Genomic DNA, 20,191 nt, shown 5'->3' on the forward strand with positions numbered 1-20,191 from the left:
AGACAGAGGACGGGAGGAATCTGGGACCTCCACTCTTCTGGGAGGATGCTGGCCCTCGGTTGCGCCTTCGTCATTTATTGGACATCAACTGTGTGCAAATGACTGTGTTTGACACTGAAGTACAGAATTCAGTGTTTCTGCTATTTACTGAACGAATGTTCCAAAAGGTTGACCTTTTTTTTCATTCATTCAGTAAATAAGTATTATGCACTTGCTGTGTGCCAGGCACTGCCCTGGATGTTGATAAAATATAGCAGAGAGTCAGACGAAATCGCTGGGCTTACAGAGCTGATGTTCTAAGCGGGAGAGGAGGACAGTAAGCACGATGACCGCTGTGCTGAGAGGCTGTCGCGTGGGGACAAGTGTTATGTAGACTGCAAAAGTGAGGAGGACAGGGAGCGAGGAGGCGAGCCGGCGTGGGAAAAGAGTTGAGAGTTGAAATAGGGGGAGGTCAGAACATTCGAGCAGAACTGGAAACCTGGGGGTGAGGGTGGGGAACCATTCCTAGCAGGTGCAAAGTCCCTGGGGTTAGAACAGCAAGGAAGTCTGTAGAGCTGGAGGAGATAAAGAACGGTAGGAGGTGAGGCCAGAGGGGCGAGGGGAGAGCCAGCAGGTCACGCAGGGCCTCCTGGCAAGGAACTGGACTCCTCAGCAGAAATGGGGAGCCCTGGGAGGAACGTGAGTAGTGCGCTGGAAGAATCAGATTTAGCTTTTACCAGTTTCCTTCTGTCTGATGCCTGGGGAACAGACCAGGGTTGGGGAGAGACAAACAAGGTCAGAGGCAGGAGGACCAGTGAAGAGGCTACTGTAGGGAGGTGGAGGCGCTGGGGCCAGGGTGGCTGAGTAAGGTTCAGGCCCTGCTGCTGGGCTGGGTAGAGGGTGGGAGGAGAAAGCGGAGCTGGATGACTCCGAGGCCTGTGGTCATTAGTGGCTAAAGCTGTGCGAGTCCACACCGAGCCGTCCACACCAGGCCTGCGCTCCCTACTCCACCCTCCGAGGCTCATGTCTAACTCTTCTGTCCCTTCTCCAAGTCAGGGGTTCAGGGAACGTGACCACAGTCTCTGCCCTCAAGGTCTTTTAAAGGCAGCTAGCAGTGGGCTTGGTGCCTGATGGGGGACACCTTTCACCCTGGGGCTCCATTTTCTCTAAAGGTGAGGTCAAGGGCAGCATTGAAACTTCAGATTTTCACAGGGGTCTGCTTTTCAAAAAGAGCTTACTGCTCTTTTATGATTTGATCTTTGAAGGCTCAAGTATTGTTTTCTCATCATATGAGTTAGAAAACCGGGACCCCCATGGCACAACCTGGCTGAGATCTCACTGGTCAGCAGTCAGGCTGGGGCCAGAGCCCCTCACCCTGATGCCGCACCTGTGCCAAGGGCTGCACCATCCTTGTGGGCGGAAAAGGCCTGGCACCTTCCCTTGGTCCACAGAGAGGTTAGTGTTGGTGTTAGACACGCTGCTCAGTCGTGTCCGACTCTTTGTGACCCCATGGAGCACAGCCTTTCAGGTTCCTCTGTCCGTGGGATTCTCCAGGCAAGGATCCTGGAGTGGTTTGCCATTCGCTTCTCCAGGGGATCTTCTCGACCCAGGGATCAAACCCAGGTCTCCTACATTGCAGACAGAGAGGGCCCACCCTGAAAGGGACCCCCACCCCCATTCCAGCAACAGGGGTGACTAATCAGTGGTGAGAGCTGGCAGGCTCCTGGAAGCAGGTCTCAGCCCCTGGGCGCTTGTCTGCACCGTGGTGGTGACGGCGGCCCTTGCCTTCCAGGACTGCAGTTGGGGTTGGAGCTGTCGAGACGTGCGAACAGGCCTTGGCCCCAAGTCTGTGCTCCACAAATGCCAACTGTTGTCATTAGGGATAAAGGGCTTTCTGGGCCTCACAGCTTTACAGCCTCAGTGAGGAAGGTCAGATGGGCGCTGTGTCTGTTTGATGGGCTGAGGAGCGCTGAGCGCGGATGGGGCTCACCCACCAGCAGCAGCGGATTGCAGCCACACTGGCTTCCTGACCTGAGAGATGCCGTGCTCTGTGGCGGCAGCCCCTGGCTGCCGTTCAGGAAGGCCCCAGGGTTTGCCAGAGTGAGGCCGCCTGCCTGCACCCTGGGTGGGAGTGTAAGGCCGATTTGGAGGAAGCAGGAGTGAGCTGGGGTCGTGTGTCTGGCCACGTGGTGCTGGGGGCTCTCACGCCTCCTCCTCCTTCCCTGTCCTGATACTGCCTGCCTGGCCTCCTGGGCCAGCTCTGCGGGTCTGTCCTGGGGTTAGACTGGGCTGGACCCTCCCCCCGTCTCATCTAATCCTTCAGTCTGGTTGCATTGCTCCCATTTGCCAGCAAGGCCCAGCAAGGCCATGTGAACTGCCCGACATCACACAGCAACTTGGTGCAGAGCAGGGACCCCAAGGCTAGAGCTGTTTTCACTGCACATTCTACAGGAGCCAGGAGCCCCTGCCTGTACCCAGGGTGGGACCACAGCCAGCTCCACCCCCCTGGACTGGACAGGGGGGAGAGTGGCCTCTGCTCTCGTGCATTCCCTCCTAACCTGACTTGCCAAGTCTTGACTGCTGTCCCCTCCCTCCACGCTTCACGTACAACGTCGTCCTGGCTCCCAGCTTACTCAGCTCTGCTCTAACCCCTGGAGCCTGGAGGCTTTTTTTTAAATTGTAGGATAATTGCTTTACAATATCGTGTTGGTTTCTGCCATACATCAACATGAATTAGTCATAGGTGTATACGTATGTTCCCTCCCTCTTGAACCTCCCTCCCACCCCATCCTGCCCCTCTAGGTTGTCACAGAGCTCCCTGAGTCATACAGCACATTCCCAGTGGCTATCTATTTTACATTTGTAGTGTATATGTTTCCATGCTACCCTCTCCGTTCATCTCACCCTCTCCTTCCCCTCCTGTGTCCACAAGTCTCTTCTCTGTGTCTGCACCTCCCTTGCAAGGCTGGAGGCTTTTTAAAAAGAATATGCAGTTTATGCAAGGCAAAACCTAAAAGGCACAAGAAGACCCTTGGTGAAAATGCCCGCTCCCATCCCCCAGCCACCCAGTTCCCCGAAGGCAACCATTACTCAGCTTTCCAAAAATATGCTCTGCTCCTAGATTTCCCCCCATAAAAATGGAAGCATCCAGGCACACGGTGCCTGGCTCATTTTGCTTTAGTGACATGGCTTGGAGGGTTCTTTCCATTCAAGACCAGAGCATTCCGTTGCAGGCCTGCATCGTAATTTACTTAACTGATCCCCTGTGGCCAGGCATTTGGGATGTTTCCAGCCTTTGGTTCCTACAAGCAGTGCTGCAGTAAACAAATTGGGCGGCTTCAGTTCACCTAGCTAGCTGGAAGGTAAATGCTTAGGGGTGGTGCATTTCCCTCCAACCAGGTTGTATTGAGTCCCCACCACCAGGGGTGGGTCCAACTGCTCCTACGATGGGATGTCCCTACCCCTGACCCCATCCCTGACCCCACCTCCAGCTGCTGACAGCTGTATGTGCTGGGATCCCAAAGAGCAGAGCTCAATGACTCCAAGGGTTCTAGGTGGGCTCTGATCCCAGGATACTCATTTACCTACCCCAGTTGAGGGTCCTTCATTAAACATGCCTGCCCTTTACTGCTCCAAACCTAAATTCCAAATGTTCTTTATGAAGCAAGTACTGCCTTCTAAGTGAAAAGTGCCAAATTAAGAAGAAAAAAATTCAGACTCATTTCTTTGTCCCTTGATGAATTCAGCTGCCTTCCCGCCCACCCACCGCTGCTGTGCATGAGTGTAGGGAAGTATGTCTGAGGCTTTGCCAAGGTGAAAGGAACAAGATATATTTAGTGCCTGTGAGGAGTAGGGAGGCAATACTGGGTGGTTACTGGGAAAAGAGCACCAGGCTCTGGACAGATGGGGAGGCTGAGGCCCCGAAAGGGGAGGGCCACCCTGCGCTGAAGCCTGTAGAGACTAGCCTGCCCCCCAGTCCTCACTGGCCAAGGCTCATAGTGTCCGAGGTGTGCCCTGCTCAAGGTTCACAGCTGCTAATAGGGTTGTTACCGAAAATGGGGGTCCGGCTGCTTGCCACTCTAAAGCCACTAAAGAGGCAAGGTTGGCAGAAAATTTGCTTTATTTTGGAGGCTGGCAAGCTCGGTAGGAGGGCAGACGCTTGTCCAAAGGCTGACTCCCAAGAGCTTTTATAGAGGGAGGGAGGGGCCTACATGCAGAAACAGTGCAGTCAGCTCTGACGGTCATCTTGAAACTGGTCATTCGGTGGTCTAATCAGCTCATCTTGTTTTTTTATTTGCTGTTGGCGTGTAGTTGACTTACTGTTGTGCCAACTTTAGGTGTGTGACACAGTGACCAGTTATACACATATTTATGCTTTTTCAGATTCTTCACTCATATTACAGAACATTGAGTATAGTTTCCTATGGTAGGTCCTTGTTATTTTTTTTTAAATAAACGATATATTTTTATTTTTAAAAATTTGATTCTGTTTTACTTGTTGGCTGTGCGGGGTCTTCATTGCTGCAGGCGGGCTTTTCTCTAGTCGTGGCGAGAGGGCACTGCCCTCCCGGCGGCGTTCAGGCTCTAGGGCACACGGCTCCACAGCTGTGGCACACAGATGTAGTTGCTACGCAGCGTGTGGCGTCTTCCCGGGCCAGGGTTCCATCCGGGTCCCCTGCATTGGCAAGTGGGTTCTTAACCACTGGCCTGCCGGCATCTGCTTGTCTGTTTTATGTATAGTAGCGTGTGTGTGTTAATCCCAAGCTCCCAATTTATCCTTCCCTTTCATGTTTCCCCTTTGGTAACCTTCAGTTTATTTTAGGACTCTGTGAGTATGCTTTTGTTTTATAAATAAGTTCATTTGTATAATTCTTTAAAAATTAGATCCCACATATGAGTTATGTATTTTTCTTTCTGTGTCTGACTTACATAGCGAGACAGTCTCTGGGTCTACCCATATTGCTGCGAATGGCATTACTGCGTTCTTTTTATGGTTGAGTAGTATTCCGTTGTATATTTGCACCACGTCGTCTTTATCCCTTCACCTGTCAATGGACATTTTAGTTTGCTTACATGTCCTGACTAAGTAGCGCTGCGGTGAACATTGGGGTGCATGTACGTGTCTGAAGTACGGTTTTCTTTGCATATATACCCAGGATTGAGATTGCTGGGCCATGTGGCAGTTCCGTTCCTAGCTTTTTAAAGGCCCCTCCATCCTATACTTGACAGTGGTTATACCACTTCCCACCAGCAGTGTAGGAGGGTTCCCTTGTCTCCGCACCCTCTCCAGCATTTACTGTTTGTAGACTTTTTGATGAGTCCGTTCCGACCAGCGTGAGATGACCCCTCATTGTGGCTTTGGTTGCATTTGTCAGATAATTAGTAATGTAGAGCATCTTTTTGTGTTCTTTTTGGCCGTCTGTATGTCTTCTTTGGAGAAATATCTATTTTAATCTTCTGCCCATTTTTTCGATTGGGTTGTTTGTTTTTTGACATAGAGCATCTTGATTGTTTTAAGTACAGTTCATCTTTAGCTTCAGGGTCAGTTTGTCCCCCTTTCGTTGAGGCCAGCTCTTGAAACTGTGGCAGCTTATGACATGGCTACAGTCGGTCATCATGTAGTTAACTTCTTCCACCTGGTGGGGGCTTTATCTGTAAGTGTCTATAAGACAGCTCACAGGATATGGCTCAGAATATTATCTATAGCCCTTGAGGAGGAGCTAATGGTCCTTGGCTATGTTTAATGACTTCACCACTATTACTTAGTCTTGTTGAACTTGTTGACTGTTTTCCTTTGTTTCTGCATTTTCTCATTTCTCTGATTAAACTTGCTCATTGGTTAAAGTTTTTTGGAAGACAAAAAGCAGGCTGAGGACATGCGGGACAAAAACCATAGGGTTCTGCTGCCTTTCAGCACCCTCTTCTCCTTGATACTCCTCAGTCTTGAGGAGGAACAGGTACAGAAGAAGAAAGAGAATAAAGTTTTGGACAAAGAGGTTAATCACAGACCTGGCAGAGGAACTCTGTTGTAGCTCCATTTCTGTTCCAGTTTTCCCCAAAGCTTTGCGGGAATGGGCTAACAACTGCTATGGAGACTTTCTACTGAAGTGGGGCGGGTGTGAAAGGGAAAGCATTAGTCGCTCCATCATGTCCAGCTCCGCGATCCCATGGACTGTAGCCACCAGGCTCCTCCGTCCGTGGGGTTCTCCAAGCAAGAATACTGGAGTGGGTAGCCATTCCCTTCTCCAGAGGATCTGTTTGACCCAGGGTCTCCTGCATTGCAGGCAGATTCTTTACCATCTGAGCCAAGGGGAAAGCCCAAAGTGGGGCATCGTCCTCCGTAATTTGGGGAACGGACACAGAGTTGGAAATAATCTCAACTTCCAAACTTAGCATCAACATTTTGTATTGTGAAACCATTACCTCTCTCTTTGGTTACTTTGTCATAATACCTGGACAAACATTTGAAAATCAGTAGACGTATTACAATGAGGGTGATAATCAAAATGCATCTTTGTATTATTCTCTGAATGTGTTGTTTTCCCCTTAATGGTTAAAGCAGATATACAATGTTTGTTTGTATATCAAACATATATACAGTGTTTGTTTACAAGATACACAATGTATGTTTCCCCCTTTAATTACCAATCTTTCCATAGAAAGCATTGATAATCAATATATTTTTCCAGCATTGCCGGACGTGGCTCAGTTGCCTGCACTGGGTCCTTTCGGGTCCCTTGGTGCTAGGCCTACTTTTTGTTTATATATTGGCCTAGTTATCCCTGATGGGGGAAAACTAATCGGATCCAACAAACAAGAACAGAGGTGTGCTGACGGGGAAACATTTGACAGGCTACACATGTTAGCACTAACACTCAGCTGTAACACAGCACTGAACATACGCTTTTAGTTGGTTTTCGCTGTTCAGTCTCTCAGTCATCCCTGACTGTGACCGCATGAACTGCAATATGCCAGGCCTCCATCCCTCACCGTCTCCCGGAGTTTGTGCAAACTCCATTGAGTTGATAATGCCACCCAACCATCTCATCCTCTGTCATCCCCTTCTCCTCCTGCCTTCAGTCTTTCCCAGCATCAGGGTCTTTTCCAATGAGTTGGCTCTTCACATCAGGTGGCCAAAGTACTGAAGCTTCAGCTTCAATATCAGCCCTTGCAATAAATATTCAGGATTGATTTCCTTTAGGACTGACTGGTTTGATCTCCTTGCAGTCCAAGGGACTCTCAAGAGTCTTCTGCACCACTGTTTGAAGGCATCAATTCTTCAGTCTTTTTTATTGTCCAGCTCTCACATCTGTACATGACTACTGGAAGAAATCATAGCTTTGATTAGATGGACCTTCGTAGGCAAAGTGATATCTCCGCTTTTAAATACACTGTCTAGGTTTGTGAGGGCTTTTCTTCCGAGGAACAAGTGTCTTTTAATTTAATGTCTGCAGTCACCATCTGCAGTGATTTTGAAACCCCCCAAAATAAAGACTCTCACTGTTTCCATTGTTTCCCCATCTGTTTGCCATGAAGTGATGGGATCAAATGCCATGATCTTCATTTTTTGAATGTTGAATTTTAAGCCAACTTTTTCACTCTCCTCTTTCACTTTCATCAAGAGGCTCTTTGGTTCTTCACTTTGCCATAAGGGTGGTGTCATCTGCATATCTGAGTTTACTGATATTTCTCCCGGCAATCTTGATTCCAGCTTGTGCTTCATCCAATCTGGCATTTCTCATCATGTACTCTGCATAGAAGTTAAATAAGCAGGGTGACAATATATAGCTCTGATGTACTCCTTTCCCAATTTTGAACCAGTCCATTGTTCCATGTCCATTTCTAACTGCTGCTTCTTGACCTGCATACAGGTTTCCCAGGAAGCAGGTAAGGTGGTCTGGTATTCCCATCTCTAAGAATTTTCCACAGTTTGTTGTGATTCTACACAGTCAAAGGCTTTAGCCTAGTCAGTGAAGTAGAAGTAGATGTTTTTATGGAATTCTCTAGCTTTTCCTATTATACAGTTGATGTTGACAATTTGATTTCTGGTTCTTCTGCCTTTTCTAAATCTAGCTTGAACATATGGAAGTTCTTGGTTCACATACTGTTGAAGTCTAGCTTGAAGGATTTTGAGCATTACTTTGCTAGCATGTGAAATGAGTGCAATTGTGTGGTAGTTTGAACTTAAACCCAGCAGTGATACATATCATAAGTAATTGTACTCTGTGATAACTCCAGTAGACAATTTTTTCCATCCTGAACATTGGGGTCAAAAATATGGTTTGAAGCAAAACAATAACTTTCCATTGTGCGTGCTCAGTAGTGTCCGACTCTCTGCAACCCCACAGACTGTAGCCTGCCAGGCTCCTCTGTCCTCTGTCCCAGCAAGAATACTGGGGTGATTTGCCATTTCCTACTCCAGGGAATCTTCCTGACCCAGGGATTGAACCTGTGTCTCCTGCATTGGCAGGCGGATTCTTTAACCACTGAGCCATCTGGGAATCCCAGCTTTCCATTAGAATTCTTTAAATTTCTTGCCTAGTTCAGCAACATGATCTGAAAGTTATTAAGTGTTGTCCATATTATTTAACTTACCAAATAATCCTAGTTAGAGCTTCCCTGACAGCTCAGCGGGTAAAGAAGATTCATGCAGTGCAGAAGATGCAGGAGACGTGGGTTCCATCCCTGGGTCAGGAAGATCCCCTGGAAGAGGAAATAGCAACCGATGGACGTTCTTGGGTTCTTGTCGGAAAAATCCCATGGACAGAGGAGCCTAGTGGGCTACAGTCTATGGGGTTGGAAAGAATTGAAGCAACTGAGCAACTAAGCATGACAAACCCTGATTACTTCACTATTTCTTCTGAGTGTCTAGGAGCCCTTTGGAATACTCAGAGTTAGCTAGAGAAAGAAACTTGAAGTCTGTTCAAAGGAGCTCGATATTCTAGGAAAATTTGGGGGAGAACAAAAACCAAAGTCTAGTTTTATACCAGCTTACTATTAATAACAAAGATTCATTTAAATCCAATCTAATCTTAAATCACTCCTGACAGCATACAAAAGTCTTTTCTCCAAGTTCCCCCTCCACTTTTTCCTGCAAATCCTTCATCACTTTTTGTATCCATATGATTCATCCCTTATTTTCTCCATCTGGAAACAACTAGCTCTAGGACAAAGCTATTATCATAATTTTTCCTTCAACAAAAATATCTGCATTCTTTATGGTTTTTCTCATTGACAACAGATATCCTACTTGCTTTACAGACTGAACTGCTTCATTTTTAGTAGCTTTCATTACATATTTCCATTTTTAACCCATTAAAAACCTTAACAAAGCCTACAAACAAATAATTGAACTGTTATACCAGCATTTACTGATTGGCAAACTTAAGAACATATTCCATAACCTCTAAGAACTTACATTTTTCTCATAACCTAATTTCTCTTTAATATGGTACAAGATACATGTTTAATAAACCCAACATCTTTTGAAGTTCCACTAATTAACCCAAGGCTGAAGTCTCAGGCAAAGTGGGGTTTGTTTGTATTTCAAGGACATGATGAGAGTTAACTTCAAGTTTTCTCCCAGGCGTATTTTTGTTCTCTCAGAATTTTGTCAGAATTCTGAAAACAGTATTTCATCAAGCTAGCTTTCTCTAACTACATATGCAAAAAGAACAATTTCAAAATTCTTTTGGAATTTCAAAAGAGTTTCATCTCACCAATTTTATCCAGAGGAAAGAATACTATTGTCATATATTGTTTAAAAAATTAAAAACTGAGACTTTCAGTTCAGTTCAGTCTCTCAGTCTGACTCAATCTCACACTTTGCGACCCCATGGGCTGCAGCACTCCAGGCTTCCCTGTCCGTCACCAGCTCCCAGAGTCTGCTCAAACTCGTCCATTGAGTGGCTGATGCCATCCAACCATCTCACCCTCCGTCGTCCCCTTCTCCTCCTGCCTTCAGTCTTTCCCAGCATCAGGGTCTTTTCCAAGGAGTCAGTTCTTCGCATCAGGTGGCCAAAGTATTGAAGTTTCAGCTTCAGCATCAGTCCTTCCAATGAATATTCAGGACTGATTTCCTTTAGGATTGATGGGTTTGATCTCCTTGCAGTCCAAGGGACTCTCAAGAGTCTTCTCCAACACCACAGCTCAAAAGCATCAATTCTTCGGTGCTCAGCTTTCTTCACAGTCCAACTCTCACATCCATACATGACCACTGGAAAAACCATAGCCTTGACTAGATGGACCTTTGTTGGCAAGGTAATATCTCTGCTTTTGAATATGCTATCTAGGTTGGTCATAACTTTCCTTCCAAGGAGTAAGCGTCTTTTAATTTCATGGCTTCAGTCACCATCTGCAGTGATTTTGAAGCCCAAGAAAATAAAGTCTGCCACTGTTTCCATTGTTTCCCCATCTATTTGCCATGAAGTGATGGGACCAGATGCCATAATCTTCATAAAATTTTCTGAATGTTGAGTTTTAAGCCAACTTTTTTACTCTCCTCTTTCACTTTCATCAAGGGGCTCTTTAGTTCTTCGCTTTCTGCCATAAGGGTGGTGTCATCTGTGTGTCTGAGGTTATTAATATTTCTCATGGCAGTCTTGATTCCAGCTTGTGCTTCGTCCGGCCTGGCACTTCTCATGATGTACTCTGCATACAAGTTAAATAAGCAGGGCGACAATATACCGCCTTGACATACTCCTTTTCCAAATTGGAACCAGTCTGTTGTTCCATGTCCGGTTCTAACTATTGCTTCTTGACCTGCATACAAGTTTCATAGGAGGCAGGTAAGGTGGTCTGGTATTCCCATCTCTTGAACAATTCTGAGACTTTACTGATGGTCCAATGGTTGAGACTCTGTGCTTCCACTCCAGGGGGCACAGGTTTGATTCCTCATTGGGGAACTGGGATCCTATATGCCACATGGTGTGGCCAAAACATTTATCTTTTTCCTAAAAATACAAATTAAAATGAACAAAAAACTTTATCTTTTCCTTTTAGTAACCTCATTGCTAAAACTTTTCTGTTCACACACATGGACACTCACACACCAGAAGACAGAACTGTCACAGATCTTCCAAGAGGATGACATGGAGTCCCAAATAAATACTTTCCCAGCACAAATTGTCCTCAGCTTCAGACACATGTCAGAACCAATTGGCAAAATGTCCAAATAGTAGTTCGAGCTGAAAAGAGAAGTTTGCCTGGGTGCATACTGGTGGACTTCTAGGTCTTGGAGCCTCTCAGCTGGTCTAGATGCCTGTTCCACCCAGGAAAAACGTACATTGGCAGCCAGTGCTGAGCAGGGGAGAAATAGGGCCGATCCCCGAAACACATGGTTTTGGCAGCTGCTAAGAATGTCCCCCCAGACCCACCTCCTGGGGCCAGTTGGCCACAAGCAGCGGGCTCCTCACAGCCACCCCAGTGTGTGGTCATGGGAGAACCCCAGGGAGCCAGATACTGTGAGAGTGCAGCGGCCCCATGTTGGGGGCCAAAAACTGTTATCAAATGTAGGGCTCTGGGTGCTTGCTGCTCTAAAGACAGTAAAGAGGCAAGGCTGGTAGAAAGGAAAGTTTGCCGTATTTCTGAGCCGGCAAACTGGCGGGGAGGGCAGACTCCTATCCAAAGGCTGATTCCTCACCCCTGACAATCAGTGGGGGAAAACTTTTACAGGTGCAAGGAGGGGGCTACTTGCAGAAACAACACAGTCAGCTCTGACAGTCATCCTGAAGTTGGTCATGTGGTGTTCTGACCAGTGTCATCTTGATTGTTTTAAGTACAGCTAATCTTCAGTTCCAGGATCAGGTTATTCCCATTTCTTTGAGTCCAACTCTTGGAACTGCGCAGCTTAGGTCATAGCTTAGAGAAGGAAATGGCAACCCACTCCAGTATTCTTGCCTAGAGAATCCTGTGGACAGAGGAGCCTGGTAGGCTGCTGTCCATAGGGTCACACAGAGTCAGACACAACTGAATCGACTTAGCATGCGTGCATGCATTGGAGAAGGAAATTGCAACCCACTCCAGTATTCTTGCCTGGAGAATCCCAGGGACAGAGGAGCTTGGTGGGCTGCCGTCTATGGAATCGCACAGAGTCAGACATGACTGAAGAGACTTAGCAGCAGCAGCAGGTCATGGCTACAGTAAGCGTCTATAAGACAGCTCACAGGACATGGCTCCGAGTGTTATATATAGCCCTTGAGGAGGAGCTATATGACTCTGACTTTGCTTAAAGACTAAATGATTATTATTTAGTCTGTTGAACTTGTCTAGTCTTGTAGATTTTCTGCATTTTCTTGTTTCTCTGATTAAACTGATTCGTTGACTGAAGTTTTTCCACAGACAGAGGGCAGGCTGGGGACATGGGGGTCAAGGATCAGAGGGTCCTGCTCTGTTTCAGGGTCAGGCCCGTCCTGGACTCGCTGCCCCTTTGGAGACCAGGCCCCTGGCTCTCTGTGTCCTGTCTCCTGACTGCTGAGCCGTGCTTGTTAGAGGTGGCAGTAAGGGCTGGGTGGGGGTGGGAGTCGGGCAGCGCCTGGCCTGGCCCAGGGGCAACACACGGCCTAGATTGGAGAGCCGTGATGCCTGCCAGCAGATCCAGGGCACACAGAGCCACCCAGCGTTTGCACAGACTACAGTGGTCTGAACTGTGGGCCCAAAGCCACATGTCCAGGACTCTTAGGAGACACATAAGTGGCTAATGGAGGCTTTGAGTCTGGGCACCAGAGCAGCCAGAAGGGCATTTCCAAGAGCCCTGGAGCTCAGAGGACTGAGGAGGTGCTGAGCCTGGGCACGAGGAGGGAGGTGGCCTGCTACCAGGCTTCCTGACAGGCTTGGGTCCAGGTACCAGGTAGGGGTTCAGAGGGATGCTAGGGGCTGAGACCAGGGGTTCTGCATTGATCGGGGATGGCGAGGCAGGGCAGGGACGGGGAGCTGAGGTGGGTCTGTTGGGCCCGGTGCAAGGATTCAGCTGTGCCAGGTGGGCAGTGCCAAGGGGGCATATTGAAAAGCCTTCTGGGGTTCATTTGAGTCCCAGGGGGCCCTAACAGGTGTCCAGTCCTGGGGAGGGGGTGTAGGACGTGCACAAAAATAGATGTGCTTTCTGGCTTTGAGGGGCTGTGTGTGTCTATGAAGCAAAACGCAGATTTATGTCAAGCGAATATGCAATTATGTGGCCCGAGGTGTTATCACTAAGAATCCAGGAGCACAAAACCCTTGGGACAGCACAGTTCTGGTGGGGAGGCAGTCTTCTGAGAGGAGGTGCCCACACTGGAGCTAGAGGATGGACTTGGGGGAAGGGGAGAGGGGAAGGATATGACGTGAGGGGCTCATGGGGGAGCAGCTGGGAGGTGGGCACGGGGGTTGCCACCAGGTGGATGTTGGGGTTACCCTAGGGACGAGGAGCCGGTCTGTACACAGGAAGCCCCCAGCCAACTCAAGGCTCATGCCTGTGGAGTCCCCGTAGCCCGTTGGGGCCCTGGGCCTGGAGTGGGGCACCTGGGACGCTTCCCTCGTCTCCAGGGGACTCTCTCCTGCCCTCCTAGCGCGTGAGGAGCCCACGTGCTGACTGCCACCGCCCACCTGTCCACCGCACCACGGCCGCACCATGTCTGGCTCTTATGACGAGGCCTCGCTAGCTCCGGAAGAGACCACTGACAGCTTCTGGGAGGTGAGTCTTAGGTGCTCCGTGGGTCCCGGGCACCCGACAGCCTGGCTGCGTGGAGACCCAGGCTTCCAGCCACCCACAACCTCAACCCCTGACCCTCAAGCCCTTGGGGCCCCTTGGGAGCCCTCCATGTTTAGCAGATGGTGGTTGCCATGAAGTGGTCCCTACAGACCACTGCTGCCCCTGCAGAGACCCAGTAGAATTCACAGTGTGGAGCAAGGGCCCTCCTGACCCTGCCCTGGGGCCCCTGGCTCAGACTCCTAGTAGTTCACAAAGTCAAGTGCGCACTTTACAGCTTCTTGGGGTTTCACAGCCACACACACCCCCACCCTCCCCACCACCCTCCCTGTGCTGTGGGCAGGGGGCGGGGCACTGGTGCCCACATGTTGTGAGCTCTGGGGACCCCACAGCCAAGAGGCGGAGACAAGCCAGCATTACTGGAGCCTCCGAAAGTATTTGAGACCCAGAAAGACATTTTCCATTGGCTTCCAAAACCCAAAGCGCCGCAAACTGCCAAACCTAAATTAATAAGTGTTTAATGAGATGTCTACAAAACATAATATTATGTCAAGAAGCTGCAGCTCAACTCAACACTTATATGACTCTATATAAATATAATAGATTTTGCATGGCAAGAACAGAATGAATAATTCATCCGAGTCCAAGTCCAAATTATAAATATTCTTCCCCACTTGGTGACAGCGAGGAAATTCTATTTAAAGTGGGACGAAGGAGAGAGTCCAGATGGTGGGGAGTGAGGGCTCGGACCCACAGGGTGTTAGAGCGGGGCCCCCCCTACCCCCACGCAGGACGCGGTGGCCAGGAATGGCGGCCTGGCCGGGGGGCGCTGGGGGCCCCGTGGGAGTCATGCTTGCTACTCCGCCACCAGGTGGGGAACTACAAGCGGACGGTGAAGCGCATCGATGACGGGCACCGGCTGTGCAACGACCTGATGAGCTGCGTACAGGAGCGCGCCAAGATCGAGAAGGCCTACGCGCAGCAGCTCACCGACTGGGCCAAGCGCTGGCGCCAGCTCCTCGAGAAAGGTGCCCCCTCTCCCCTCCGTGCCCGGCCCGAGCACACACCCAGGAGCTAACCGGCCCTCCACTGCCCAGTCCCGGGAGCACCCTGCCCCTGGATACTCCTGCAACCTCCCATCACTGGGCCTTTGCCAGCCCCGCCCCTCACATGCACTCTTCCCCTCCCAAACTACCCAGGCCTCTCTGTCGCTGATCAACTCCACTTTCTGCAGTTTTGGATTGAATTTAGAGGGGAAAAAAGACTTTTTGTTGTTGTGCCACGGGGCTTGCAGGATCTCAGTTCCTTGATCAGGGATTGAACCCCGGGTCCATGGGGCAGTGAAAGCCTGGAATCCTAACCACGAGGTCACCAGGGAACTTACAAAACTTTTTATTTTGAAATAATTTAAGCTTAGAGAAAAGTTTCTAGAATAGTACAGAGAATTACCTACCTTTCACCCAGACTCACCAGCTCATATTTTATCGGGTTTGTTTTCTCACACCCTCTCTATTTATAGGCATGTCTTTTCTGAGCCATTTAAGTTGGAGACATGCCCCTTCACCCTAAATCCTTCACTGTATTGCTGAAGAATAAGAACATTTGTTTCTGTAATCGCTGAAGAATAAGGACATTTGTTTATGTAATCATAGTTCAACTATCAAATTCAGGGCGTTTAATGTGACCCATATGCAAATGTTATGATAGCTATTGTTTGCCCTGGTCCAGATCCTGTGGGTTGTCTGGTTCCAGTGGCTTCCTGTTACGTCACCAGTTGGTTCTTCACTTTTACATTTCCGTCAACATTCCTGGAGCACCAAGAGCTGGGCTGTGAGAACTCATGGGGTCCAAGTTGTCCCCCGTGGGGCTCACAAGCTAATGGAGGAGACAGGCAGCAGGCCCAGAGGCAGATGCTACATATAAGAAGAATTATGAGGGCTGCTGGCCGAGCTCTGTGAGGATAGAGTATTCAGAGAAGGCTTCCTGGAGGCAGTGGCTGTTCTTGGGCTGTTCTGGAGGATGGATAAAGCTATAGGGAGAGCAGAGGAGGGCGTTTCTGCTGCCATGGGAAGTATGGGGACAGCCTCAGAGAAAGGAGGCGTGAAGGGGGCCTCTGGGCAGGGGGTGGCGAGGACCTGGGAACCCCCGGGCTGTTTCCTCAGGCCCACAGTATGGCAGCTTGGAGCGGGCCTGGGGTGCCATAATGACGGAGGCCGACAAGGTGAGCGAGCTGCACCAGGAGATGAAGAACAGCCTGCTGAACGAGGACCTGGAGAAGGTCAAGAACTGGCAGAAGGAGGCCTACCACAAGCAGATCATGGGCGGCTTCAAGGAGACCAAGGAGGCTGAGGACGGCTTCCGCAAGGCCCAGAAGCCCTGGGCCAAGAAGATGAAGGAGGTGCCTGCTGGGCGGGCGGCTGCCACGGAAGGGGCGAGGTCGGGCGGCAGGCTCAGGGGGGGAGACTGAGCCACGAGAGGGCGTCCGCAGACGCTGTGCGCTGCCCCCTGGGATTGTGCCCCCAGGGAGCAGCACTGCCTGCCAGGAGGAAGCATCCCCAGATGGGGCCAGCCCTGCAGGGTCTAACGGGAGGGTGTCCGTGGGGGCTGGCAGTGCAGGGCCACATGCGCAGGTGGGTGGGCTCTGCCCCCGAATGCCTGGAGCCGGGGCCTGCACCGCTTCTGCCTTTTGAGAGTGTGTGTTCGCAGCTCCCAGCAGAACAGACAGGAGGGATGGGAGGACAGTGATCTCGTTGGCTCCTACATACGAGTAGGCGCCCTGCCCCCTCACCTCCCTCCTCACAGCTAGAGGCAGCCAAGAAGGCCTACCATCTGGCCTGCAAAGAGGAGAAGCTGGCCGTGACCCGGGAGATGAACAGCAAGACGGAGCAGTCGGTCACACCCGAGCAGCAGAAGAAGCTGCAGGACAAAGTGGACAAGTGCAAGCAGGACGTGCAGAAGGTGGTGGCCGGGCCAGGGTCTCGGGGCCCCTTGGAGTGGGTGGCAGCTGAGAGCTGCAGGCCTGGGTCTCACTTCCCCTTTGCCCTGGTGCCCACAGACGCAGGAGAAGTATGAGAAGGTACTGGATGACGTGGGCAAGACCACGCCCCAGTACATGGAGGGCATGGAGCAGGTGTTTGAGCAGTGCCAGCAGTTCGAGGAAAAGCGGCTGGTCTTCCTCAAGGAGGTGCTGCTGGACATCAAACGTCACCTCAACCTGGCCGAGAGCAGCAGGTAGCTGGGGGTGGCGGCGCAGGGGCGGGGGGGGGGGCGGTCAGCAGGGTTTCCTGGGCCCTCATTCTAGTGGCAGGAAGGGAGGGCAGGGCTGCAGGGGCCGGTGGCTGCCTGGGTGAGCGCTGATGCACACCAGGCCCTCAGGAAAGGTGCTTAGATGGATGGGTAAGCGGCTAAGATGGGGATGGAGAAGGGTGCCCACAGGACATGCCTGGAGCTGCCCACTCAGAGATCATGCTTCGAAAACCACCTGATTCCTGGCTGCCAGCACCCTGCTCTTCTGCACGGGCCCTCACCAAAGCTGAGGTGCATCTTGCCCTGAGCCACCCGTCTCCCCCACGCACAGCTACATCCAAGTGTACCGGGAGCTGGAGCAGGCCATCCGGGGGGCCGATGCCCAGGACGACCTCAGATGGTTCCGCAGCACCAGCGGCCCTGGCATGCCCATGAACTGGCCCCAGTTTGAGGTGAGGATGTGTGGGGATGGGGTAGAGGGAAACTGCTGGGAGGAGCCTCAGGGGGCAGCCCCCCAGCCTGACTGCTCCCCTTCCCTGGTGCCCCCCAGGAGTGGAACCCAGACCTCCCTCACACTGCTGCCAAGAAGGAGAAACAGCCCAAGAAGGCAGAGGGGGCAGCGCTGGCCAATGCTGCTGGCGTGGTGGAGTCCACGTCTCAGGCTGGGGACCGTGGCAGGTGAGTGCCTCCTCCAGAGCTGCCTGGGGGGCCCCCACACTGGGGCCACTGAGTTTTACCTTCAGTTCAGTTCAGTCGCTCAGTCGTGTCCAACTCTTTGTGACCCCATGAATCGCAGCACGCCAGGCCTCCCTGTCCATCACCAACTCCTGGAGTTCACTCAAACTCACGTCCATCAAGTCAGTGATCCATCCAGCCATCTCATCCTCTGTCGTCCCCTTCTCCTCCTGTCCCCAAATCCCTCCTAGCATCAGAGTCTTTTCCAATGAGCCAACTCGTCTCATGAGGTGGCCAAAGTACTGGAGTTTCAGCTTTAGCATCATTCCTTCCAAAGAGCACCCAGGGCTGATCTCCTTCAGAATGGACTGGATGGATCTCCTTACAGTCCAAGAGACTCTCAAGAGTCTTCTCCAACACCACAGTTCAAAAGCATCGATTCTTTGGTGCTCAGCTTTCTTCACAGTCCAACTCTCACATCCATACATGACCACAAGAAAAACCATAGCCTTGACTAGACGGACATTTGTTGTCAAAGTAATGTCTCTGCTTTTGAATATGCTATCTAGGTTGGTCATAACTTTTCTTCCAAGGAGTTCAGTTCAGTTCAGTTCAGTCGCTCAGTCGTGTCCGACTCTTTGCAACCCCATGAATTGCAGCACGCCAGGCCTCCCTGTCCATCACCACCTCCCGGAATTCACCTACCTTAGGAGATAAGAAATGGTTTAAACTAGGACAACCTCGTGCTCCTCTCAGAGATAGAGATAGCCAGTCTGTGAGAGCTCCTGTGAGATGCGAGGCGCTGTGCTAACTAAGCGTTTTCCATAAATTATCTCATTGAAGTCTCCCAGCACGCTGTGGAGTATGTCAATATTCCCATTTTACAGATAGAGAAACCGATACCTAGGGAGGGTAAGTGACTTGCCCAACGTCACACAGCTGGTTTAGTAAGCCTCAGAGCCAAGATATGTTGCCCAAGAGGTCAGGCTCCAGAGTCCTCACTCACTAAATACGTATATATATGGCTTCCCTGGTAGCTCAACGGTAAAGAATCCACCTGCCAGTGCAGGAGCCTCAGGTTCAATCCCTGGGTCGGGAAGAGCCTTTGGAGAAGGATATGGCAACCCACTCCAGTATTCTTGCCTGGGAAATCCCCTGGACAGAGGAAGCTGGAGGGCTATAGTTCATGGTGCCACAAGAGTTGGGCATGACTTAGTGCCTAAAAATGAGCTTGGCTCATCTTTTTCTTCCAGTTTTAATGCGATATGATTGACATACACCACTAAGTTTAAGGTGTACAAAATAATGATGTGACTTACAGACATCATGACATATAGACAGGAATGATTACCACCTTAAATTGAGTAAAACATCCATCATCATCTATAAATTCAAGGTTAAGGAATTAGGAGAGTTGTTTTCCTGGTGGTGAGAGCTCAGGATTTACTGTCCTAATGTTCACAGATAACACACAGCAGTGTTGATTTATCGTGTTGCACATTAATTAACACGCTGCTCCTCTACTGGAATGCTCACTCTTGGTCACTGGGTTGTACTGCCCCTCTCAGATGCGGGGTCAGGTGTTCTCTGGGGTCTCCTTCAGCACCCCCTCACTCCAGGGCTGAGTGATGCTAATAGTCAGTCCTGCTTCCCGTGTGTTTAAAGAGCCCTCAGTGAGGGCTCCCTCTTACAAGGCCTGCTCCGGCTTCCGTGGGAGTTGGGGTCAGCGCCCTGGCTGGGAGGGGGCAGCCCTAGGGACCAGGTGAGGGGCCGCTCAGGCCGGGCCCTCTCCCTGCGCCTCAGTGTTAGCAGCTACGACAGGGGCCAGACTTACGCCACCGAGTGGTCGGACGATGAGAGCGGGAACCCGTTTGGGGGCAGTGAGGCCAACGGAGGCTCCAACCCCTTCGACGAGGACGCCAAGGGAGTGCGTGTGCGGGCGCTCTACGACTACGACGGCCAAGAGCAGGACGAGCTCAGCTTCAAGGCCGGTGAGGGGCGGGCCCGGTGGGCGGGCCCGAGACCAGGGGCGGGCCCGGTGGGCGGGGCCGAGACCAGGGGCGGGCCCGGTGGGCGGGGCCGAGACCAGGGGCGGGCCCGTGCCGGGGGCAAAACCTGCGGAGACCTGTGCCCCCAGGGCAAGATCTGAGGTGACCCGTGCCCCCGGGGGGCAAGACCTGGGGTGACCCGTGGCTCCGGGGGCAAGACCTGGGGGTGACCTGTGTCCCGGGGGGGGGCAAAACCTGGACTGGAGTGCCGGGGCGGGCTCTAAGGATGGCAGCGGGGTGCCAGGGGTGGGATCTGGACCTGAGAATAGGGTGGGGGAGGGCCGGAAGGCGGACTGTGGGGGAGCCTGAAGGCAGGGGCGGCTGGGGGAGGGATTGGAGCAGGGAAATGAAGCTGGAGGCGCTGCCGGCCTAGGCCTCCTGGGTGGAGCTGAGACCCAGATTAGCTGGTGACTGGGCCGCACCTGGATGTCGAGGTGTTGGTGGGGCTGGTCCCCGGGTCGGCACTTGGGCAATAATGCGGGAAGGGGGGGGTGTTGGGGTGGGCCCAGCCTAATCAGAGGGCTTCTGGGGAAGGTGGGGGTGGAGGTCCCACTCCGGCTCA

At 51.2% G+C, this 20,191-nt stretch overlaps 1 protein-coding gene across 3 annotated transcripts in view; it reads left to right on the forward strand.

Moving 5' to 3' along the window:
• The window catches only part of PACSIN1 (protein kinase C and casein kinase substrate in neurons 1), a 65,415-nt gene that overhangs the window by 42,449 nt on the left and 2,775 nt on the right, over positions 1 to 20,191 (forward strand). For all 3 annotated transcript variants that reach the window (XM_015102662.4, XM_042236825.2, XM_042236824.2), the window contains exons 2-9: positions 13,521 to 13,645; positions 14,532 to 14,688; positions 15,823 to 16,058; positions 16,463 to 16,618; positions 16,716 to 16,891; positions 17,238 to 17,358; positions 17,457 to 17,584; positions 19,385 to 19,572. In XM_015102662.4, the coding sequence (XP_014958148.3) occupies positions 13,583 to 13,645; positions 14,532 to 14,688; positions 15,823 to 16,058; positions 16,463 to 16,618; positions 16,716 to 16,891; positions 17,238 to 17,358; positions 17,457 to 17,584; positions 19,385 to 19,572 (1,225 nt within the window). In that variant the 5' untranslated portion in view covers positions 13,521 to 13,582. The remainder of the gene's footprint in view (positions 1 to 13,520; positions 13,646 to 14,531; positions 14,689 to 15,822; positions 16,059 to 16,462; positions 16,619 to 16,715; positions 16,892 to 17,237; positions 17,359 to 17,456; positions 17,585 to 19,384; positions 19,573 to 20,191) is intronic.

Source organism: Ovis aries, chromosome 20 (assembly GCF_016772045.2).
Source record: "Ovis aries strain OAR_USU_Benz2616 breed Rambouillet chromosome 20, ARS-UI_Ramb_v3.0, whole genome shotgun sequence".
Taxonomy (NCBI): Eukaryota; Metazoa; Chordata; class Mammalia; order Artiodactyla; family Bovidae; genus Ovis; species Ovis aries.